At 42.5% G+C, this 21962-nt stretch overlaps 1 protein-coding gene and 1 long non-coding RNA gene across 3 annotated transcripts in view; one reads left to right on the top strand and one right to left on the bottom strand.

The window, feature by feature from the left end:
* Window positions 1–4176: 4176 nt before the first annotated feature.
* The window catches only part of LOC141051819 (uncharacterized), a 61946-nt gene continuing 44160 nt past the window's right edge, over window positions 4177–21962 (bottom strand). For both annotated transcript variants that reach the window (XR_012220700.1, XR_012220701.1), the window contains exons 2-3: window positions 7265–7394; window positions 4177–5370 (exon numbers count right to left, since the gene is read on the bottom strand). This is a non-coding gene — a long non-coding RNA (uncharacterized lncRNA). The remainder of the gene's footprint in view (window positions 5371–7264; window positions 7395–21962) is intronic.
* Window positions 7560–9511, top strand: LOC141052157 (uncharacterized). The gene is made up of 2 exons (XM_073549388.1): window positions 7560–7592; window positions 8263–9511. Exons 1-2 carry the CDS (start codon window positions 7560–7562, stop codon window positions 9370–9372), a joined length of 1143 nt encoding a protein of 380 aa, XP_073405489.1. The 3' UTR covers window positions 9373–9511.

The raw sequence follows: 21962 nt of genomic DNA, 5'->3' as shown, positions 1-21962 counted from the left end.
AATGTAAGGAGGTAGTGGAGACCCTCATCTGTCTCCGCTCTTTCCTTCGCAGTATGTGGTTATTTATGTGTCTTGCACTGTAATATTTGTTTTGTATATTAATGTATGTGCTGTGTTTGCCTTGTTTTATTGTGTTACCATTGTAAAATGTAATATATCTATGTTAGCTTAGGGATAGGAAATGGTTAATTCAAGGGGGTTGGCTCAGCAGCCTAAAAGGAAGCAGGAAGCTCCTGCTTCCAGCTCAGTGCCCAGGCAGGCTGGCCCATGGCTGGATGTGCTCCCCTGCTGGGAGCTGGCCATACCCCTGGAGGGAACCAAGCTGCTAGTGGACTGTCAGGCAGCAGGCACAAGGACTGTATGTGTGCCCCACAAGAGACTTTTTGCTCCTGGAAGCCATCTGTGAGTCGTTGTCTCTGTTGCTGCAGCTGTTGCTGTGAATAGGGACAGTTCAGGAATTGTTACCTTTTCTTCTCTACCTCACCTTCATTAAACAAGTTACCACTTTTGGGCCCTAAGAAGTGTGATGTGTGATGCATTTGTTTCATCATGGAGAGCAGCAGTATATCTGAGGCAACCCACTGTGACTCGGGGCTGGGTCTAGAACTGTCTATGCATGTGCAAGGGGCCGGGGTGCTCAATGACTGTGACCAAGTGGACTCGGTTATGACTACCACCCTGTGCCACCTTGTTACAGCACCACTAACCAAATAACGCAATGAAGACCAAGAAGATTTCCAAAAAAGTCAGGAACAAATTTGCTAAGAAGTACAAGTCAAGGTTGAGTTATAAAAAGAATCCAAATCTCTGATGATCCCCGAACCAGCATCAAATCTATTATCATCAAATGGAAAGAACATGGTGCTACAACAATCCTTTCTGGGAGAGGGCTGCCCACCAAAACTCTCAGCCCAGGCAAGGAGAGCATGTATCAGAGATGCAGCACAGACCAAAGGTAACCCTAAAGAAGCTGAAGAGTTCCCAAGCAGAGACTGGAGTATTTATCCATACAAACACAATAAGCCGTACACTTCATGGCCTTATCAAAAAGGGGGCAAAAACAGCCTTTACTTGCACAAAAAATTGTAAAACCCATTTTGAGTTGGCAAAAAGACATGTGGTAGACTCCCCAAATGTATGAAGGAAAGTGCATTGGTTAGATGAGACGAAAATGGAACTTTTTGGCCACAAAGGTAAACGCTATGTCTGGCGACAAACCAACACAGAATAAGAGAACTTTTGAAATTCAAATGTCACTAACTGTTCCCGAAAGCTCAATTAGTAGTGAATACATTTCCATGAATTTCAATACAGGAAAGCTTGTAATTACGCTAAAAACACAGGTGGGGGAGGGGAGAGAAAAGAGAGAGAACAACGCTGGCAATAAGAGATTACACTCAATAAGCTAGAGAGAGTGAGGAACTCGCTGACCAAAAGAGACAACACTGTTCAGAATAGAGAGAGTGAATCCAGCTGACCATAGTAGATTACACTTTTCAGGAGAGGACTCTGGTGACCATGAAAGCTTAACGTACTGTCACACTTAGCGATGCACCAGCGATCCTGACAACGATATGACCCGGTCAGGATCGCTGGTGCATCGCTAAGTGGTCGCTAGTGAGCTGCCAAACAGGCAGATCTCACCAGCGACATAGCGGCGGTCGGCGGTCGCTACTTACCTGTCAGACATTGCGATGAAGACGTCCTCCCGCCCGCGTCCACGCGTCGCTTGTCGCCACAGCAGGAAGCCCAGCAGGAAGCTGATGACGAGAAACGTCCCAGGACATTCTTGCGCGATCAGCGATAACCAGCGGGGGAGCCGGTCGGAGGTAAGTATCACACATAGCGATATCGCTAGCAATATCGCTGCTGCGTCACAAAACCAGTGACGTTATAGTGTTATTGCTAGTGATATCGCTTAGTGTAAGGCCGGTTTCACATTAGCGCTTTTTAAGCGCACGCACGGCCGGGGGTAGCTCCGCCCCCAAGCCGGCTCTCTGCCCGGCGTGCCCACCCCTTGCTTGTAGCGCCGCCTCCTATCGCACAGCGGCGCCTGCGATCGGCGCACCCTATCTTTAGCATAGGGTGCGCAGATCGTGCGCAGGCCGTGCGCTAGTTGCGCTTTGACCTGCGCTGCGCACTTTTGACGGTGCGCCGTGCGCGCCAAAATCAAACTTTTCGGATTTTGGCGCGCACGTCGCACCGTCAAAAGTGCGCAGCGCAGGTCAAAGCGCAACTAGCGCACGGCCTGCGCACGATCTGCGCACCCTATGCTAAAGATAGGGTGCGCCGATCGCAGGCGCCGCTGTGCGATAGGAGGCGGCACTACAAGCAAGGGGCGGGCACGCCGGGCAGAGAGCCGGCTCGGGGGCGGAGCTACCCCCGGCCATGCGTGCGCTTAAAAAGCGCTAATGTGAAACCGGCCTAACAGGCCCTTTAAACACCACAGAAGAGAGATAACTGGGACCCCACTGACCATAAGAGCTCACACTCTACAGGAGATAATCCTGATGACATAGGAGCTACACACTACAGAAGAGAGAGAGAACCCCACTGATCATAAGAGCTTACATTCTACAGGAGAGAATCCTGATAACCATAGGAGCTAACACACTACAGAAGAGAGAGAGAACCCTGCTGATCATAGGAGATTACATATCATAGGACAGAGGACCCTGCTGAGCATAGGAACTTACACTCTACCGAAGAGAGTGCGAGAACCCCGTTAACCACAGGAGCTTACACGCTACAGAAGAGAGTGCGAGAACCCCATTAACCATAGGAGCTTGCACTCTATAGAAGAGAGAGAGACAACCCTGCTTACCATAGGAGCTTACACTCTACAGGAGATGACTCTGGTGACCTTAAAATCTTACACACCACAGAAAAGGAAAGAGCGGACCCCACTGACCTTTGGACCTTACACTCTACAGGAGAGGACCCTGGTGACCATAGGAGCTTGCACACTACAGAAGTGCGAGAGATAACCCCGCTGACTAAGAGATTACATTCTCCAGAAGAGAGAGAGAGGACCACACTGATGGCATAAGAGCTTACATAGTAAAAGAAAGAGAGAGGACCCCACTGACCATAAGAGCTTACATACTACTCGAGAGAGAGAGGACTTCACTAGCCTTAAGACCTTATATTTAATAGGAGAAAGAGAGGACCTCACTGACCATAATAGCTTACACTTTACAGGAGAAAACCCTTGTGACCATAGGAGCTTAAACAGTACTGAAGAGAGAAGATCCCACTGACGGTATAAGAGCTTACATAGTATGTGAGAGAGACCATAAGAAATCACCTACTACAGGAAGGAGAGAGAGAGAGTGGACTCCACTGACCATAAGAACTTACATACTACAGGATAGAGAGAGAGGACTTCACTGACCACAAGAATGTACATACTACTCCAGTGACCATAAGAACTTACACTCTACAGGACAAAGAGAGGACCCCGCAGACCATAAGAGCTTATACTCTACAGGAGAAAGAGAGGACCCTCATAACCATAAAAGCTTACACTTAATAGAAAAGAGTGTTAAGACTCCCCCTGACATATGAGCTTACACTCTACAGCAGAGATAGGAACCCACTGACCATAAGAGCTTACACTCAATAGGGTGGAGGGAGAGAAGACCCCACTGGCCATATGAGCTTATACTCTACAAAACAGACTTACCCAGTGACTCTGGAGATGGAAAAGGATTCTGCGATACAAACTATGCTCCACTGCGAACTGCTGATCTGTGACCTTGGTACTGACCTCCACTGTAGCAGGTATAATAATCATAGCTACAGGGCATTATGTAGAGGCGCATGTAGCCAAGCAAAGAAGGCATTAGCCAAATCTCTTATACTTCAGCAGCGTGAATCAAGTCCCAAAATGTTTGAATTTACGCAAACCATTAAATTCAGGAAATTCATCTCGTACTCAATAATCTGAGAATCGTTTCACTCATCTCTAGTTAATAAAATGAAATGCCAGTGTCATTTGTGGATTTGTTACTGTGTTTCGTGCCTTTTTTGTTGGTTTGCTAACAAAGTTTTGGCCAACCTTCACGCATTTAAAAATGAGTAATAGTATAAGAGTATTTTGGGGGGGAACTTGGTGTTAAGCCCCAGCATAGTAGGTATTGGTGCTTGGTAGACTTACCACACTTTTTTCATAGATTTCATTAGTTTCAATAAAGATTTTATTTGTCATATTATAAGTGACTTTCTTAACAATGATTTTTGATCTAGAGATAATCAACAATTAAATATGATTATAGTCTGGAGGACAGGGAGCCCTGATACATTTCAATGATATGAATCTGATGAGTCACACATGGAAAAGGCAAATGATATATTTTGTAGGGAACTTATAATTGCTTTAAAATTATATTTAGGTGAATTGAAGGTCAATCTCCTAAACGCGATAAGGGTTGTCCTAGTGTGACATTCTTGTAATCTGACACATAGGACATTGTTTATAAAGTCTATCATCCCATTACAAACACTATATAAAGATACTATTTCCTATTTATAAGAGTTTGGAATATTCTTTGTCTACATCTTCAAGACACAGGACAAAGTAATAGGCACCATGGGGAGCAGACCGAGGCTCAATGGCCTTTTTCTCTTGATGCTCTTATTGCTTAAAGGTAAGTAACCTACAATTTGGATTTGCTTTAGATACATTCTAACTCATTTGAAATTATTTTAATTAGTGCCATAGATAAAGAATTTTGTGGTCAGTACAATAACTTTGGTATTGGTAACTTTTAGTACTATCCACTAATACTAAGATGCTGGCATTACAATTAATTTGGATCCAATTTAGTTAATTGAATATCCATAAAGATAAGATTTACAGTTGCTTGTGAAAGTATTCTCCACCTTGCCATTTTTCATGTTTTGCTGCTACAACTGTGAATATTTGCTTTTCTTTTTATTGTGAAGGAAAGAACAAATAACTGAAAACTCTTGTGTTCATATTAATTCATCACCTAAAGTTAGTACTTTGTAGAGCCTCCTTTTGAGGCAATTACAGCTACAAGTTGCTTTGATAAGTCTTTCTACATCTGGCCACTGGGATTGTTGTCCATTCCTCAAGGCAAAACTGCTCCAGCTCCTCCAAGTTAGATGTTTCCTCTGGTGAACAGCAATCTTCAAGTCTGACCACAGATTTTCAATTGGATTAAGATGTGGGCTTTAACTAGGCCACTGCAAAACATTTACATGTTTCTCCTTAAACCACTCGAGTGTTGCTTTAGCACATGGGATGGTGTTCTTGGGGGATGAGGTGTGTTGGTTTGGTGCCAGACTTAGCGTTTACTTTGGTGTCCAAAAAGTTCAATTTTGGTCTCATCTGTTAAGGATTCACTTATGGGAAAACAAATAAAACAAGGAAACAAGAATTTTAATTGCAAAGAAAATCAATGACAAAAAAACAAAAACAAAGTAAAGAAATATCTCTATATCTCATCATCAACAATTATTACATTTTAATCTTTCAAAGAAATATTTTTGGGGAAATGTCTGATGTTTTCTATAGTTTTAGCAGTCAACATGTACTCTTAGAAGGTTGTTTCCTCATCTCTTTAAAGTGTTACCAAATTTCATACATTATTAAGTAGATCTCCTAGAGCTAAGGAGACAGTTATACTCACTTTGAAAACCTACATTTTATTTACTTATTTTACTCATATATAGCACTATTAATTCCACAGCGCTTTACAGACATTATTGACACTGTCCCCGATGGGGCTCACAATCTACATTCCCTATCAGTATGTATTTGGAGTGTGGGAAGAAACCCAAGCACCCGGAGGAAACCCACACAAACATGGGGAGAACATACAAATTCCTTGCAGATGTTGTCCTCGGTGGGATTTGAACCCAGTACCCTAGCGCTGCAAGGCGGCAGTGCTAACCACTGAGCCACCATGCTGCCCATCAGGTTGCAGCGGATAGTATGAGACAAGAATCCATATCTGCCACTCAAGACCAAAAAACTCTTCCAAAGCATACAATCCCACAAATCTGAAGGCTGTGTCTCCTACCTGACAGATGCTTCTGCTCTTATTATTATGCTTCTGAATATTCCAGCATAATCTGTAACATGCAAATAAGTAACCTGAAAGGGTTGTCCATTACTTGAACAAACCCTTCTTGATCAAAATGTTTGGCCCCGATAGCATAATAAAGCCTATTCTCACCTCCCGTGCCAGAGCCGTTCCCGTGGTGTCGGCACTCGCTCTCCCCGGGGCACTCGTGCGGTGTTGTGACATGTGATGCTGGCACCCAATGAACATGAAGAAGAAATCTGGGCTGCAACTTATCATGGACTTCCTCTTCATGTTCGATTTGACTTTGGTGTTGATTGGGCGCCTGTGTCACGTGTCACAACACCTCATGAGAGCCCCGGGGAGAGCAAATGCCAATTCCATGGGAAAGGCACTGGCACAGGAGGTGATTATATGCTTTCCTATGTTATCGTGGTGAAGCGAGGGGTATGAAAAGTTGTCCAAGTAGTTGACAACTTCTGTAAAAAGGCACCAATGATTATTTATGGCCAGATTTGCCAATCAGTGAATACCTCTTCCATGGAAACACCTTGTAAACACAAAAACATTAAGAAAGTTGCAGCCAAACTGCTACTTATGTATGTGAATCAAGAGCATAAATCCATTCCTTAGCTTCCATGTGGTATACATAATACTCTATCTTCTTATCTAAAACATGCGACGTTGATCCCATTTGGCACCAGCACCAGGAGCAATGGTAACTCTTTCACTCATGTAGATACACAACTCATTGGATGATCGTTTCCATCATATCTCGTTATTCATCCATATCAATTCCATCATTACATGAGGACAGAGTTTATATGTCTTCCTCCAACTCCCTTAGTGGGATGACAAACTTTTGGTAAATAATAAGAGAAGAAAGAATTTGAAGAACAGCAGCCTTGATACACCAGTGAGCTTCACCCTACAGCTAGTTAGGCTTAAATTGTGTCCTTCCTTCTCAGCATATCCCGAGATGAGCAGTGTGGGATGTCTAGCTTTAAAAAAAAAAATCATGATGATAATTTACTCTGTCAGGAAATGTTTATGATATATTCATCTATTAATGTGTGATTCACAAATTAACAGAAGTCACTCCAAATCGGTCAGCAAATTTTGATTCACATTGAATTTATTCAATACAACTCAAATCTGTCTCTTGTACTATGGCACAAAAAAGACAAAAAATAAAAAAATAATAATTTCACCTCTTCCTAGCTCGTGCCTTATCAACTCAGCTCCCTGGTTGGTCATTTCAGTCCAGCCTTCACTCTCAGGCTGCCAGTCTTCTTCATGCCATGTCTTCATCATATCTGTGGTGTGAAGAAGATCACAAACCTGTGAGTGAAGAGTGTAAAAGAACAAAATCAAGATGAGATCTGGGGAGTGATGAATATAATTTTTTATCTGGTCTTTTTAACTCCAACAAAAATTGCATGAGGCAAATAAAAAAAAATGGTATTTTACCGAATCTGAATCATTTTTATAAAGTTTTAGGAGAATATGTTTCCGTTTCTAGCAATTCGCTCAACACATGTGATCACTCAGATGTCGTGATGGGGATTGCAGCTTTTCAAGAGTCACAAAAGATCCTTATTCCCCTCCTTGCTCTTGATTCCTGAAGTTCAGCATGATAGCTGTTCATCATTCATGAACTGCGACCCATCCTCTTTGACCACCTAATCATTCTACCCCTTAGTTCCTAGCTTAGTATCCAATCCATCCTATTTTTATCATTACAGTACAATTTCCACTTTATGATTGCTATTATTGAAGCAGTGTGGTAACAACATATCTGCGCAGGTTTGATCCACCCATTATAATCAGAGAACCCATCCTTCCATAGAAAATTGAGTTGGGCCCCAACCCAGCACAAAATTAGAGTACATTTCAGCAATCTTCACCTTTTTATGCCAAATTTTGGCACTGGTTAGTAAGATTTTCTTCTTCTTACCCCTTTTTAATAACTTTGATATTACATATGGGCATTCCATCAATATCATCTGAGAAAACATGATTAATATTGTGTTTCACCAAACTGATTAAATATCACATCTAAAACAGACCCTGGAAAATAGCTTGATATAATAGACTCTCCTCTACTGGTGAAAAGAGTGACCGTAGTGCAGATAAAAATAAGTAATAATTTATGTGAAAAAACTTTTAAAGCTAAATTTTATTGACATTTATTAAATTACTACTGCAGCTCCAACCATTTGTGAAGCACAGACTTCAACAACTACTGCAGCTCCATCAACTACTGCAGCTCCAACAACTACTGCAGCACCAACTACTACTGCAGCACCAACTACTACTGCAGCACCAACTACAACTGCAGCACCAACTACAACTACTGCAGCTCCAACTACTACCGCAGCTCCAACAACTACTGAAGCTCCAACTACTACTGCAGCTCCAACAACTACTGCAGCTCCAACAACTACTGCAGCACCAACTACTACTACAGCACCAACTACAACTGCAGTACCAACTACAACTACTGCAGCTCCAACTACTACTGCAGCACCAACTACAACTACTGAGGCTCCAACAACTACTGCAGCTCCAACTACTACTGCAGCTCCAACAACTACTGCAGCACCCACCACAACTCCAGCTCCAACTACAACTACTGCAGCTCCAACTACAACTACTGCAGCTCCAACTACTACTGCAGCTCCAACAACTAGTGCAGCTCCAACAACTACTGCAGCTCCAACAACTACTGCAGCACCAACTACAACTGCAGCACCAACTACAACTACTGCAGCTCCAACAACAACTACTGCAGCTCCAACAACTACTGCAGCTCCAACTACTACTGCAGCTCCAACTACAACTACTGCAGCTCCAACTACTACTGCAGCTCCAACAACTACTGCAGCTCCAACAACTACTGCAGCTCCAGCAACTACTGCAGCTCCAACAACTACTGCAGCACCAACTACAACTGCAGCACCAACTACTACTGCAGCACCAACTACAACTACTGAGGCTCCAACAACTACTGCAGCTCCAACAACTACTGCAGCTCCAACAACTACTGCAGCTCCAACAACTACTGCAGCTCCAACAACTACTGCAGCACCAACAACTACTGCAGCACCAACAACTACTGCAGCACCAACTACAACTGCAGCACCAACTACAACTACTGCGGTTCCAACAACTACTACAGCACCAACAACTACTACAGCTCCAACTACTACTGCAGGACCAACAACTACTGCAGCGTCAACTACTACTGCAGCACCAAATACAACTCCAGCTCCAACTACAACTACTGCAGCTCCAACTACTACTACAGCTCCAATAACTACTGTAGCTCCAACAACTACTGCAGCACTAACTACCACTGCAGCATCAACTACAACTGCAGCATCAACTACAACTACTGCAGCTCCAACTACTACTGCAGCTCCAACAACTACTGCAGCACCAACTACAACTGCAGCACCAACTACAACTACTGCGGCTCCAACAACTACTACAGCACCAACAACTACTACAGCTCCAACTACTACTGCAGGACCAACAACTACTGCAGCGTCAACTACTACTGCAGCACCAACTACAACTCCAGCTCCAACTACAACTACTGCAGCTCCAACTACTACTACAGCTCCAACAACTACTGTAGCTCCAATAACTACTGCAGCACTAACTACTACTGCAGCATCAACTACAACTGCAGCATCAACTACAACTACTGCAGCTCCAACTACTACTGCAGCTCCAACAACTACTGCAGCACCAACTACCACTGCACCTCCCAATACTACTACATCCCCCACTACAACTGCATCCCCCACTACAACTGCACCTTCTACTACTACTGCACCTCCCACTACTAGTGCAACCCCCACTACTACTGTACCTCCTACTATAACTGCAGCTCCAACTACTACTGTACCTCCCACTACAACTGCACCTTCCACCACAACTGCACCCTCTTCTACTACTGCATCTTCCACTACTACTGCACTTCCAACTACTACTTCATCTCTCACTACCACTACACCTCCCACTACTAGTCCACCCCCTACTACTGCTCCACCTACTACAACCACACTAAATACTGCTCCAACTACAACCTCAACTTCATCTACAAGTAAGTGCCATTTTGATACATTGCATTCCATCAGGGTTTTTATTATGACAAAGTGCATAAACAAGTATTCCCCTTTCAGTCATTGGATGGTTGAGATAGGCACTTTCAGTTAGGTGACCATAGGTGGTTGGAACTACAGAAACTGTCTAGTAGAATGGAAGTTAAAAAAAGGTTAGCAAGATGAAATGCACTTTTTCAAAAATTCATAGCATCGCTGTTCATAGGGCTCCCTTGAAGAATTTCAGGTTTGTTTCTTATATGATGATTAAGCTGTATACTCATAAAACTATATAAACTTTTTCAAAGAGAGAAATTTCAGCTACTGAGCGATATGGTTGGCTTAAATTAATTGTACTATACTGTCATCTGGAGAGTGGTAAATACAACACTTGTTTAGAGGAGTAAAGGAAAAGATGAATAGTTTTTGTCTGGTCAAAAAAAATTCAAATTACTTATGAGATTGGTGATAATTTATAGATTATTGGTGTCCGACCACTGGAAACCACACAAATCTGCAAAATAAGGCACAATTATCAATATAATAATTATAATAATATTGTTTTCTAAGCATTTTTCCTGACATTTAGGCTATGTGCCCACGTTGCTTTTTTGATGCAGAATATTCCTGAGAGGAAACGCACACCCTCTTCCCGGGAAAACGCATGCATTTTATGACGCGCTTTTGTAAGCGTTTTTGATGCTTATGTTAAGCATTTTAGCATGCGTTTTCCTAAGCGTATTTGCAAAAATGCACGTGTTTCCGCAAAGTTAATGAACATGCTGTGTTTTTTTCCGCAGCGGAAAAAAACGCACCATTAGCACAACATGTGCGGATTCAATTATGATTACATGGGATGCTTTTCTTAAGCGTTTCCGTGGCAGAAACGTGCATCTAAAAGCGCCACGGAAACGCTTAAAAAACGCAACGTGGGCACACAGCCTAAAAGTGACACAGTAAAATAGCAAAAATAAACAAAAACAATGACAAATTATGTAAAAATCCCTATTGATCATCTTACTTTCTATGCTTAAAGCCCGGTTCCAATGACTTTTTCAACCTAGGAAACTTTGGCCATTACAAAGTTTTTCTTATGAGGACAACCACTATCAGTATACCATATCAGAGGTCATCACAGATGGGATTCACTGCTCACAATCCCCTTTATGAGTGTGAGCTGAGTGTTGCACTGTAGCAATAGTTTCTGCTCTTGAGAACCAGCCCATTAGTTCATTCATTGGCCGGGTAGCACTTGTCAAAGTTTGACCATTGGCGAACCAAAGAGATTTAGAAAAGAATTAGCATTAATGTTTAAACACTTTGAAACCAAGCCTTAACCTCTCTTTTGCATCTCTTGTTTTATACAGTGGGGCAAAAAAGTATTTAGTCAGTCAGCAATAGTGCAAGTTCCACCACTTAAAAAGATGAGAGGCGTCTGTAATTTACATCATAGGTAGACCTCAACTATGGGAGACAAACTGAGAAAAAAAAATCCAGAAAATCACATTGTCTGTTTTTTTTTCATTTTATTTGCATATTATGGTGGAAAATAAGTATTTGGTCAGAAACAAAATTTCATCTCAATACTTTGTGATATATCCTTTGTTGGCAATGACAGAGGTCAAACGTTTTCTGTAAGTCTTCACAAGGTTGCCACACACTGTTGTTGGTATGTTGGCCCATTCCTCCATGCAGATCTCCTCTAGAGCAGTGATGTTTTTGGCTTTTCGCTTGGCAACACGGACTTTCAACTCCCTCCAAAGGTTTTCTATAGGGTTGAGATCTGGAGACTGGCTAGGCCACTCCAGGACCTTGAAATGCTTCTTACGAAGCCACTCCTTCGTTGCCCTGGCGGTGTGCTTTGGATCATTGTCATGTTGAAAGACCCAGCCACGTTTCATCATCAATGCCCTTGCTGATGGAAGGAGATTTGCACTCAAAATCTCACGATACATGGCCCCATTCATTCTTTCATGTACCCGGATCAGTCGTCCTAGCCCCTTTGCAGAGAAACAGCCCCAAAGCAAGATGTTTCCACCACCATGCTTTACAGTAGGTATGGTGTTTGATGGATGCAACTCAGTATCCTTTTTCCTCCAAACACGACAAGTTGTGTTTCTACCAAACAGTTCCAGTTTGGTTTCATCAGACCATAGGACATTCTCCCAAAACTCCTCTGGATCATCCAAATGCTCTCTAGCAAACTTCAGACGGGCCCGGACATGTACAGGCTTAAGCAGTGGGACACGTCTGGCACTGCAGGATCTGAGTCCATGGTGGCGTAGTGTGTTACTTATGGTAGGCCTTGTTACATTGGTCCCAGCTCTCTGCAGTTCATTCACTAGGTCCCCCCGCGTGGTTCTGGGATTTTTGCTCACCGTTCTTGTGATCATTCTGACCCCACGGGGTGGGATTTTGCGTGGAGCACCAGATCGAGGGAGATTATCAGTGGTCTTGTATGTCTTCCATTTTCTAATTATTGCTCCCACAGTTGATTTCTTCACTCCAAGCTGGTTGGCTATTGCAGATTCAGTCTTCCCAGCCTGGTGCAGGGCTACAATTTTGTTTCTGGTGTCCTTTGACAGCTCTTTGGTCTTCACCATAGTGGAGTTTGGAGTCAGACTGTTTGAGGGTGTGCACAGGTGTCTTTTTATACTGATAACAAGTTTAAACAGGTGCCATTACTACAGGTAATGAGTGGAGGAAAGAGGAGACTCTTAAAGAAGAAGTTACAGGTCTGTGAGTGCCAGAAATCTTGATTGCTTGTTTCTGACCAAATACTTATTTTCCAACTTAATATGCAAATAAAATGAAAAAAAAACAGACAATGTGATTTTCTGGATTTTTTTTTCTCAGTTGGTCTCCCATAGTTGAGGTCTACCTATGATGTAAATTACAGATGCCTCTCATCTTTTTAAGTGGTGGAACTTGCACTATTGCTGACTGACTAAATACTTTTTTGTCCCACTGTATATACATTTCAGTGCTTTTGTAGCAGCTGCTTGGCATTGATAGTTTATGCTTCCTTTTTAGTTGAGTAGTAAAACCAAGTTTTAGCATTTTTTAACAGCTACATTACAATTCTAATGCTTATATCTTTTTGATCCTGTATGAATATATGACTTCTTTACCGCAGGCTTGTTCAGTTGATTTGACCACCTTTTATGATTGCTTTTACGTTTGTTTTATAGATACCGGTGCAAGCAGGCTTCCATACTGGGCAGTTATTCTCATTGCATTAGCTGTAGCGGCTGGCTTAATTTTAGGGATAATTGGTATATGTGCAGTAAGTATCTTTTTATTTAGGCATTGTTACTGCCTTTGGTATTCTATTGTTCCTTGTCCACAACATTAGGAACAAATGTTGATAATTAAGGAACCTTTCAGTAGAATCAGCTTCTCAAACTTCATGTATGGGCTTGTACGTTTTTGAAAGCCAAATCTATCAAAATCTCTATATCTTCTGTTAGTAATACTGGACTCACAAGAAAGCTGCATTTTAATTCATGTGTCTTTTTAGCTTGATTGACGGCCAACTGTCTGATTTTCTTACCTGGCTCTTCACATCTCAGAGACAGTGAGGCATCAATCATGTTAAAGAGACTGGAGCTGGGTGGGGAAATAACCTCAGGAGGCAGAGGATCAGAAAGTGCTGTGTCATGCCTAGATCCCTAAACAACTCATTTGCATATTTATTAAAATGCTGATTTCTCAGGAATGCAGCAACAGATAGAAATTATGAAGGTGTTGTTGAATTTAGCACAAATAAAAAAAGTGGGCTATAAGAAGCCCTATCCAGCTCACCAACCACAACCGGAGCACGGAACCACGTCTGGACCCAACGAACGTTGACTGAAGACAGAAGGAAAAGAAAGGAACACTCCAGCTTCTAAAATTTCTTGCTTTATTAAATTTAAAATTCAGTGATTCAGCATATCGGCTATTCTCCTCACAGAGCAAATGAATGTGCTGGGGGGCACTATATGATCAGCTACGCGTTTCGATCCTCACTGGATCTTTTTCACAGCTCACATCTTTCCCAGCAGATGATGGTTGAATTATTTAGCCATCATCTGCCTCTAACAGTCACGGGTGATGCAGAACAGGCAAGGGGGACTCACAGACCATGATGTAGTTGATCTTACTGACAAATTCCTTTTTAAAGGGGATCTGTCACTGGGTCAAAAAGTGAGCCGTTGTTGCTTTTATTATTTTACTGCTGATTTCCTGAGTGTTTTTTTTTACTCTTCCATATGGTACCATTTTGATTGAGTACTAATTTTTATGGATTTTTCCTAAAGGGTAAGGTTCACATGATTCCTTGGGGGGTGTATTTAGGATGTTCTGCATAATTACCCTGTAATTAATGCCCCTTTGTTAAAGACCATACAAATTTGCATATTGGGTGCACAAAATAAAAAGGTCCAAATATCTGGAACCATATGTGGGATTTAAAAAAAAGAAAAATAAAGGTAGCATGTCCTCTTTAAATATAAGCTGGTCCAGTAATTTGTTGTTCATCATGGCTAGCTGTCTTGGCAGTAACATTTAGCCATGCAAAACCTCTGCAGGTGAAATGTAGCATTATGTTGTTACTATTGGAGTCATTGGTGATCCATGTGATCCATGGTAAGTCTGGGTTCAGTAGATCAAGAGATATTTTAGCTTTGGGTCCAAAAATGAGGACCCAAGAAAAACAATTAACAGGGTATATGGAGGACTGAGTTCATGGGGCAGAACGACTTAAAGGTCAAAGTAAACTGAATGGTAGTTGAAATCAGAAAACCTCAGCTCAAATTATTTTAAAAATCTGTTACTTTAGTAATGACTCAAATAATTTAGTAAAATAGATATCGTACCATTACTTGAAGGTGTCTTGGAAAGAATATTGATGATTTCTTGGCTTTTTGTTCTTGCAGGTCATGTCTTCAGTATACCCTACAGGTTTTCTGGCTATAAGCTCAGGCGCTGCTCCAGGTGTCTCTAGCACTCTGCCAGTTACCACAACCACTTTGTCTGGCCCCTCCACCTACACATCATACTATCCCAACAATACCTTTTATAACAATAACCCTGAGCATCCACACTTTCATCCAGAACCTCACCATCATCCACCAAGGCATCCTCCACGTCATTAACCAGTCCAAACACCACGACATGAGCATCATGGACATGGGCACCATTCACTACATCATCACTGAAGTCATGGCATATTTAGCCCTTACAATGAACCCACCAATCCAAAATTTGAAGATGGACGAAGACGCAGAGCATAAGCACAAAATTATTTTCATGAATATTTATATCTATGTGGCATTTGTATTTGTTTTAAGTAATGCGCACAGTTGTACACACGTCCAGTATGGAAATTATCCAATGGATTTTTGAATGGCTGTTGCCACATCTCCTAACGTCTAACCGTTTGGTCATTAATGGGCAAGACTCAGGCAAGACTCAGCCGAGAAAATCTGCTCCTTGTTGATTTATAGCATAGCTTTCCAAGTCGCAATGAATACCATGTACTAGTAGAGTGCTGTAGATGTAGTACAATGGGATGAACTACGTAAGGAAGGCACTGTAAATGTTCTATATCTGTCATCGATGTGCGTGAGACTGCTGGTATCCCTACAGGATGAAGGTCGAAAAATGAGTATCCTTACTCGAAATCAAATTTTTGGCAAATTTCAGTCATGTTTCTACTAAGGAACAATATTTAGGACAATTGATTTTTAAAAAGGATCTATGTTGAGGCCCCATCTGAAATTGATCAAATGAGCTGCAAAAAGTCAACATTTACCAAATGGCAAATTTTTCAGGTTTGCACTTTCTCCAAAATGGCAGCATTATTTGGTGAAGACTAATTCATCTTCATCGCACAGACCAAACCTTCTGCGCACAAAAAGCCAGTATCTTTGTAGCCCATCACTAGCCTTAGCAGTAAACAGGGCACATCATGCATCCCTGCTGAACGGAGTGCCACTGTTGGCCTGACACCCAAGGGTTGTGACCATCAGAAATCACATTAATAATAATTATAATAAATTCTTTAGAGATTGTGTAGTGCTGCTTTTTTATTACTGACTCTATGTAGCTGTTATTTGATCAGTATATGTTGGCATTATTCGAAAACCATGTTGCACCTCGGGCTTCAGAGCACAAACTTCAGCAGCTCATACCGCAACCTGGAAATGGAACGTTAAGTAAAACTTTTCATATTATGTACGCACTTTATAGGCCTTTTTATGTTAATTTTCAAGCAGGTCTCCTTTAAATAGGTATTCCTATCTTGTACATTGAAATTAATCTTTAACTTTAGAAGATGTGTATACCCCTTGTAGTTTTTTACAATAGATAGTTAGTAGGGATGGGTGCTAAAACCTTATCCGAGCATGCATTGGTGCTAACCGAGTGTATTAAGCATGCTCGAATAATGTGTTCTAGTCCCCGCGGCTGCATGTCTCGCTATTGTTCGACAGCAGCAACACAAGTAGGGATTGCCTGTTTGCTAGACATGCAGCCACTGGCACTAGAACATATTATTTGAGCACATTGAAGACACTCAGTTAGGACCAGAGCATGGTCGGATAACACCTTATCCAAGCACACTCACTCATCACTAATAGCTATCATTTTGCACTCTTCTTGCCCTGACATTTATTCTTTTCTGCTGTATGATTTGCTGTAAGAGCCAGCAGGGAAAACTGATATACAAGTATAATTTACTTATTCATGTTCCCAAAATGCTTCATTTAATGTTGACCTTATATGCAATATATCAGAACATATTTTTTATATACTGTACATTAAGATAGAATTATATAGATGTGATATATATATATATTTCCACTTATTGAGCACATATATTAAACAAGAAATGTAATTCAACTAAAGTCTGTCTCTTTTATTTTTGAATGTGATGTTCATTTTATGGTCAGCTAAAGTTAGATTGTAGGCTCACATGCCTGTTTTTTGAGTGCGTGTGTTATCTGTGTTTTTTGCTGATAGCACTCGTACCTTTAACCATGAATGGGTCCGTTCACATTAGCGATATTTTGAGGAATGGGAAAATTGGTTAAAGTTTTGCATAAACTTACCCGTTGAAACTATATATGAGGAAGAAAGTGGACATGTGAATGAGCGCTTACAGGTAGTATAGTATATACACTCCGCAACATTGAGATTTCAACACTAAGAATTTAAAGTTGGGGATATATCGAAATCATAAGATGGATAAGCATGTTAGTGTTGTGTAAATGATTAAAGAATGGATGCAAAATTTTCAAAATATCTTGATTCATTTAGGATTGAGTATGAGACACGTGCAGAAATCACAGAACTTCCAGCCATTGCTGCTATCACTGAGGTTATTAATGGTTGTCTCAGGAGGATTCTGCTATGTTTTTGGGTTTATAATGAGAGAATTTGCTACTTTTTTGGATTATGCAGGCAACTCTAACTATAAATGATTGAAAATGCCGTTCCACTAGACTTGTGTCCTGGGAACTGTCTCCTACTTAATGACAATGTGACGTAAGTCTCTCCTCGTGACCAAGCCGTGAGTCAGAATAGTCAAAGAGTGCAAGGTCAGAAGCCAGGAGGGTATGTCTTAAACAGGAGGAAGAGACAAAAGCGTAGAATAATGGATCAGAGCAGAAGGGGTTAAACGGACGGATAGTCAAAACAAGGTCCAAGGTCAGGCAAGGAAAGATCAAGCATACAGAACTCCAGGTACAGAGAGAACAAACCTCACATAGCTGAATGTACATCTGGTAGAGGTCTAGAAGACACAGCTCAGTTCCTAATACTCGCATGCTCAGCTTTTTTTGGCCAGACCCTACAAAGAGGTCTGAGGGGCAGTGAAAATGTTCAAATGAATGGGAAAAGTGCTGAATGGACTACAGGTAATGAGTGGAGGAAAGAGGAGACTCTTAAAGAAGAAGTTACAGGTCTGTGAGAGCCAGAAATCTTGATTGCTTGTTTCTGACCAAATACTTATTTTCCACCATAATATGCAAATAAAATGAAAAAAAAAACAGACAATGTGATTTTCTGGATTTTTTTTTCTCAGTTGGTCTCCCATAGTTGAGGTCTACCTATGATGTAAATTACAGACGCCTCTCATCTTTTTAAGTGGTGGAACTTGCACTATTGCTGACTGACTAAATACTTTTTTTCCCCACTGTATAAGGTGCATGTTAGAGTGCAAAACATTATATCCAACCGTACCTACAATCATTGATACAGCTAGATTAACAATGATTAAAAGATGTGAAACACCTATGTGATATGTAAGATGCATAAACATTATAAATCACCTGGAACACTCAGAGCCATGTTGTAGTTCCACCATAACAACATTCTCAGAGCACAACTGAGCATGTCAGTAATCAGAGACTCCCGATTGGCCACTCGACAGTGATGTCAGCGATGATGTCAACGCGCATGCTCACTAGGCATTTCCACGCTCCGCTCCACCATTACAAGTGCTGGCAACTATGCCCACACAGTATTTCATAAGAAAAAACTGCATTTGTTCACAAAAGAGATAAATCTCAATACTTAAATGGAATGGAGCACTTGTAGTGATCGTATTAAGTGATTAACTGGACACCCAAAACATTCAGACCAATGGCTGTGCATAAGCCACAAGCACTACGCCACATGCCCCGCAGAGGACAGAGGCGGAGTACCAGCACACAGCTAGCAACCACAGAGGGGATTAACCACCTGCGTCACTACTATGCACTATGGGCTAAATGCACATGCCAGCAAACATTCACCATATAAACTGGGTGCCAGATGTCACTAGCAAAATTCGGGCCTTGGGATAAATTTATCTCATATCCATTCCATTTAGGTATTGAGGTTTATCTCTTTTGTGAAATACTGTGTGGGCATAGTTGCCAGCACTTGTAATGCTGGAGCGGAGCGTGGAAATGCCTAGTGAGCGTGTGCATTGATATCATCGCTGACATCACTGTCGAGTGGCCAATCCGGAGTATCTGATTACTGACATGCCCGGTAGTGACATGTTTGTCCAAAATTTTAGGCTGGTGGCCCAGAAGTGGCTTACGTACGGTAGAGCAGGGACCCATCAGGGGAGGTCACCTTGCCGTGGTTGATGGGCTTACATGAATTGGCCAATTTGTGCACTAAGAACCTTCATTTTCATCATACTACAAGTTTTAAAAATTTTTTTTGAAAAAAATGTTTTTGGGGATTATTACTCAAATTGAATGGTTTTAATGTGTTTCTGTGGTTTCACATGGCCTTGATTCATGCACAATTCTTTTTGTCTATATTGTGCAATTTGCAGCTTGCACGTGTTCACATTAGGAGGTGCTGGTCAGTTCTTCTTTTTATATATATATATATATATATATATATATATATATATATATATAAAACCAGAGGAGCACAGAGTGATTGAATCCAAAAATGAATAAAAGATTTTTATCAAACTTTATTATAACATATATACGTACCAAAGTACAAAATTCACAGCAAAATTGCACATGAATACATGACACCCAAAACCAAAAGGGAGAAATGGGAGTAATCAAATGCACCCAGAATTGCGCCTCTCCATTGCGAAAACCCTAGTCGCCTAAAACAAATTACCACTGCCAAAATATAGAACAATTACAACCATAATAGGTATAGAGTGGCAGAAGGCTTGCAAGCGACAATTATTTTGTGACGCAACAGCGACATCGCTAGCGATCTCGCTAAGTGTGACACGCGGAAATGACCGGCTCCCTGCTGCGATGTCGCTGATCGTGCGGGAAAGTTCAGGATCATTTTTTGATCGCTGGTGTCACGCTGACCAGCATGCATCGCTGTGTTTGATGCCCCTTATCAACGACGAGCGACCTCGTTGGCGACTCCGAACTCATATAGATAGCACTGAAGGACGCCTATTCAAAGTCTGAATCGCTATTATAGACAGTGTGTGACACGGTACCAACGATCGCTGATCGCTGATGCGTCGTTATGAAGATCGGCCTGTATGACTGCTTACTAGTGATGCACAAACGATCTTAGCCAGATCGTATCGTTGTCAGAAACGTTGGTGCGTCGCTCCGTGTAACGGTACCCAAAGTCCAATAGATCAATTAAAAAAGTCTTGCATCCTGTCAGATTGTACCTTTTGGTCCAGGAAATACGTAATGGCCTGCATGCCATCCTTGTGGTTAATATTGAAGTAAAGAGATTCCACATACAGTAACAGGTGTCACAGGGCAACTTGCCCTGCATGACGCGACCCAACGATCAAACAACAAAACAAAACTGGTAGGGTCGGCGGAACGCACCAGATATAAATAATAGGAGGTGCGTTCGCCGCCCGGGGTCCACCGTGCGGTTGATGGTAAGACCACAGCTGGACAATGGCAGATGCACCAAAAGGTAAAGTACTGCGCTCGGGTTAACGTCACCCGAACGCTAAGAGCGGCTCTGTTAAGACACAGAGTCGCCTTACAATAAACAATGTAAGGACGCTGGCCCTGTTAGCCTCACAGGATGACCAGCGAGTGGCGTTGCAGCCGCAACCGCCAATGGACGCTGCTACCACAGCGCGGCAGTAACTATAGCCGCTGCACGACGGCGCCGGAAGGCCGGACACCGTCGGACGCTAGTGTGCAGTGCAGGAGGCACAGTGGCGTGTAGCTTGCCACAATCTGGCGCTGACTAACCAACACTCTGTCAACATTCATATTATCAGAGGGAAGGGGTTTCTTAATAAGTCAGTCACCAGTCCATGCATCCATCACCATACACACACAGCATAATATGCTATACTAGCGCATGGCCGAGCCGCCATGAGGGCTTTTTATAGCCATGCGCTTCCGGGACCTTCCAGTACCCTGGAAGGACCAATCAGATCCGACGCAGGACCTGAGCATGTGACCCCTGCTCTCCAGTGAGAGGTCACCTTGTGGGCATGCCCAGTAGCACGGCACGAGGACTTAGCCTCTGGAGCGGTTCCCTGCAGAGCAGGTTGCGCTACCATTGCTGCACCAGAGGTGGCAGCAACATCCAGGCTGTCAGAGCAAGTCTGAGCAGCACGCCTGGCTCACCGTGATTGCTGAGCAGCACCTGGAGCGGTCGGAGGAGAATGGGAGACCGCTGGATGTCTGGCCTCTGGATTCCTGCTGTGCAGTGTCAGGAATCTGACGCCTAACAAAAACAAGGGGACACCGGGGAAACAATTACAACAGTGGGCCCTACAATAGGGAATGGGGAAGTGGGCACCTCCTGCACTCTCCTCATGTTCCCTATACAGGTTCTTTCAACCTGTCGACGACCAGGATACCTAGGTTCCTCACTTAACCTGCACCTATCCCTTACTAGGGAACTGGCAAATGCGGACACTGGTCCCACCGCTGTACTAATAAGACACCAAGGAAAATAACAGACGAGGAAAAACAACCACACTTAGCTTGCTCTGCACTGGACCCGAACACAGCTTCCATCAGGAAAACCACTGCTCCAGATAAGCTGAACCCCCTCCACACCAGGTAGGTTCAGTCTTCACCAAGGTTGGCTAGCAAATGACCAGTATTATCAACAGTGAATTGCAGCACCAGGTGGCCTTATAAAGGGAAGTGGGACTAGTCACCACCTGCTGACTAACTAAACATGTAGTAACACCAGCGGCTACCGGGGGGGGGGGCGAACCCAGCAGACGACCAACTACAGTTGTAGTAACACCAGCGGCCACCAGGGGCAAAAACCCATATTAACCCCCGAGAGCCAGAAAGGAAAAAGGTTTATATAAGAGAGTCCAGACTCTGAC

This window comes from Dendrobates tinctorius, unplaced genomic scaffold (assembly GCF_039654945.1).
Source record: "Dendrobates tinctorius isolate UK_male_01 unplaced genomic scaffold, ASM3965494v1 ptg000158l, whole genome shotgun sequence".
In the NCBI taxonomy this organism is placed as follows: domain Eukaryota; kingdom Metazoa; phylum Chordata; class Amphibia; order Anura; family Dendrobatidae; genus Dendrobates; species Dendrobates tinctorius.
Note: the sequence above shows the minus strand (reverse complement) of the source record. Positions and strands in the feature narration are given on the sequence as shown.